At 39.4% G+C, this 1,461-nt stretch overlaps 1 protein-coding gene across 1 annotated transcript; it reads right to left on the bottom strand.

Annotated features, from left to right (window-relative positions):
• Positions 1-192: 192 nt before the first annotated feature.
• LOC125851297 (F-box/LRR-repeat protein 3-like) lies at positions 193-1,036 on the bottom strand (the record flags this gene model as incomplete). Its single annotated transcript, XM_049531084.1, has 2 exons — positions 413-1,036; positions 193-318 (listed from the first exon to the last, which is right to left on the bottom strand). Coding segments are annotated over exons 1-2 (750 nt in total), but the record flags the coding sequence as incomplete, so codon positions are not given.
• Positions 1,037-1,461: the final 425 nt, after the last annotated feature.

Raw genomic sequence — 1,461 nt, 5'->3', positions numbered from 1 at the left:
TAAATATAATTCCACAAGCTATAAGAAATTGTGTTTGCATACAAGGTTTATTTTCAATCTTAAAATCGGTAAAAACCAGATAGCAACATGGTAAAGGTCACCTTAAGAGAGGAGAACAAAATTCCAAAAAACAGCTATGATCTCATATTTTTCTACAATTGATCACAATAGTTTGACAAACGTGTTAATCACCTGAAGCGAAGGACACCCTTTTCCAAGGTAATGTAGTCCTTCATCGTCCACAATGCCACACCCAACCATAGCCAAAAGCTCCAACTTCTCCATACTGCTTATAGAATGCAGTGACACACTAGTAACCTGAAACAACACCAAATTCACATTTTCACAAACACAGTAAAGACATATACCTGATATGCTACGATCAAAAAGAAGGATAGTAAGATAAACAAACCTTTAAATAAGAAATGTCAAGTTGCTTCAGTTGTGTACATTTCTTGGACAAAAAATCAATCCCAAGATCAGTAATTTCAATACACCACATCAAGCTAAGTTTCTCTAGGCATTGACACCCAATTGCTATTTTCGCCAAACCAACATCAGTTAGACCCAAACACCTGTCGAGCTTTACATCCCTTAAAGACCCACCAAAAGATAAAGCCGCAGCTTCCCTATCACCAAAACCCCAGCAGTAAGACACGTCAATAGACTCCAAAACAGGACAAGACTTCATAAGTATCTCTAACCCGGCTGATTTCAACCCAGTGGTTCGACTCAGCACCAGCCTCCTCAAGCTCCTACTCCAATCCGACAACCCATAACCCATCAGCATGGAAACAGCTCCGTCATTAATTTGGGGGCAAACGGAAAGGTCAAGGGAGTAAATACGTGGGAATTTGGAGAAAAGGGTTGTAATGAACTCAGGACGAAGGATCCGGAGATGGGTACGGTGGAAAGAGTCAACCCGGAGGAATGCTTTACAAACCAAACGGAAAGCTTTGCGGTCGGAATCATGGGTAATGAAGGAAAGAATTCTGATAAGAAGATCCTCGTTAAGAACAAACAAAGCAGAATCCATGAAAACTATAAGAAACAACAACAACAAAAACTACTTGTACTAAACCTCAATTCCAAGTTTCTTGGGACGATTAAATGAATTCTAACTACTCATTTAAGCCCATTTGAATCCGTTTAACATTCAATACGCTGACATACAAATCTTGAATACTCTGTAAAAAGAAAAAAAAAAACCTCAACTAGTCAATACTTTCTGTTTGGATCTTCTTCTTCCCACCAAAAACTACAAGAAAAGAAAAGGGTTGTAACTGTATTATGTCGGGACAAAGAGGAAGAGGAGACGAGCGTTGAGAAGGGGTTGAAGGGTGGAAAAAGAAAGAGTACAAGAAAGACCAAAACGAGTCTTGCAGACAAAGATGATCATGGTAGATGCCTAATTCTCCGGCGATGTTTTTCAGGTTGGTATCGGAAATTCCTAGGTGCTAT

Source organism: Solanum stenotomum, unplaced genomic scaffold, assembly GCF_019186545.1.
Source record: "Solanum stenotomum isolate F172 unplaced genomic scaffold, ASM1918654v1 scaffold23781, whole genome shotgun sequence".
NCBI classification, from domain to species: domain Eukaryota; kingdom Viridiplantae; phylum Streptophyta; class Magnoliopsida; order Solanales; family Solanaceae; genus Solanum; species Solanum stenotomum.
Note: the sequence above shows the minus strand (reverse complement) of the source record. Positions and strands in the feature narration are given on the sequence as shown.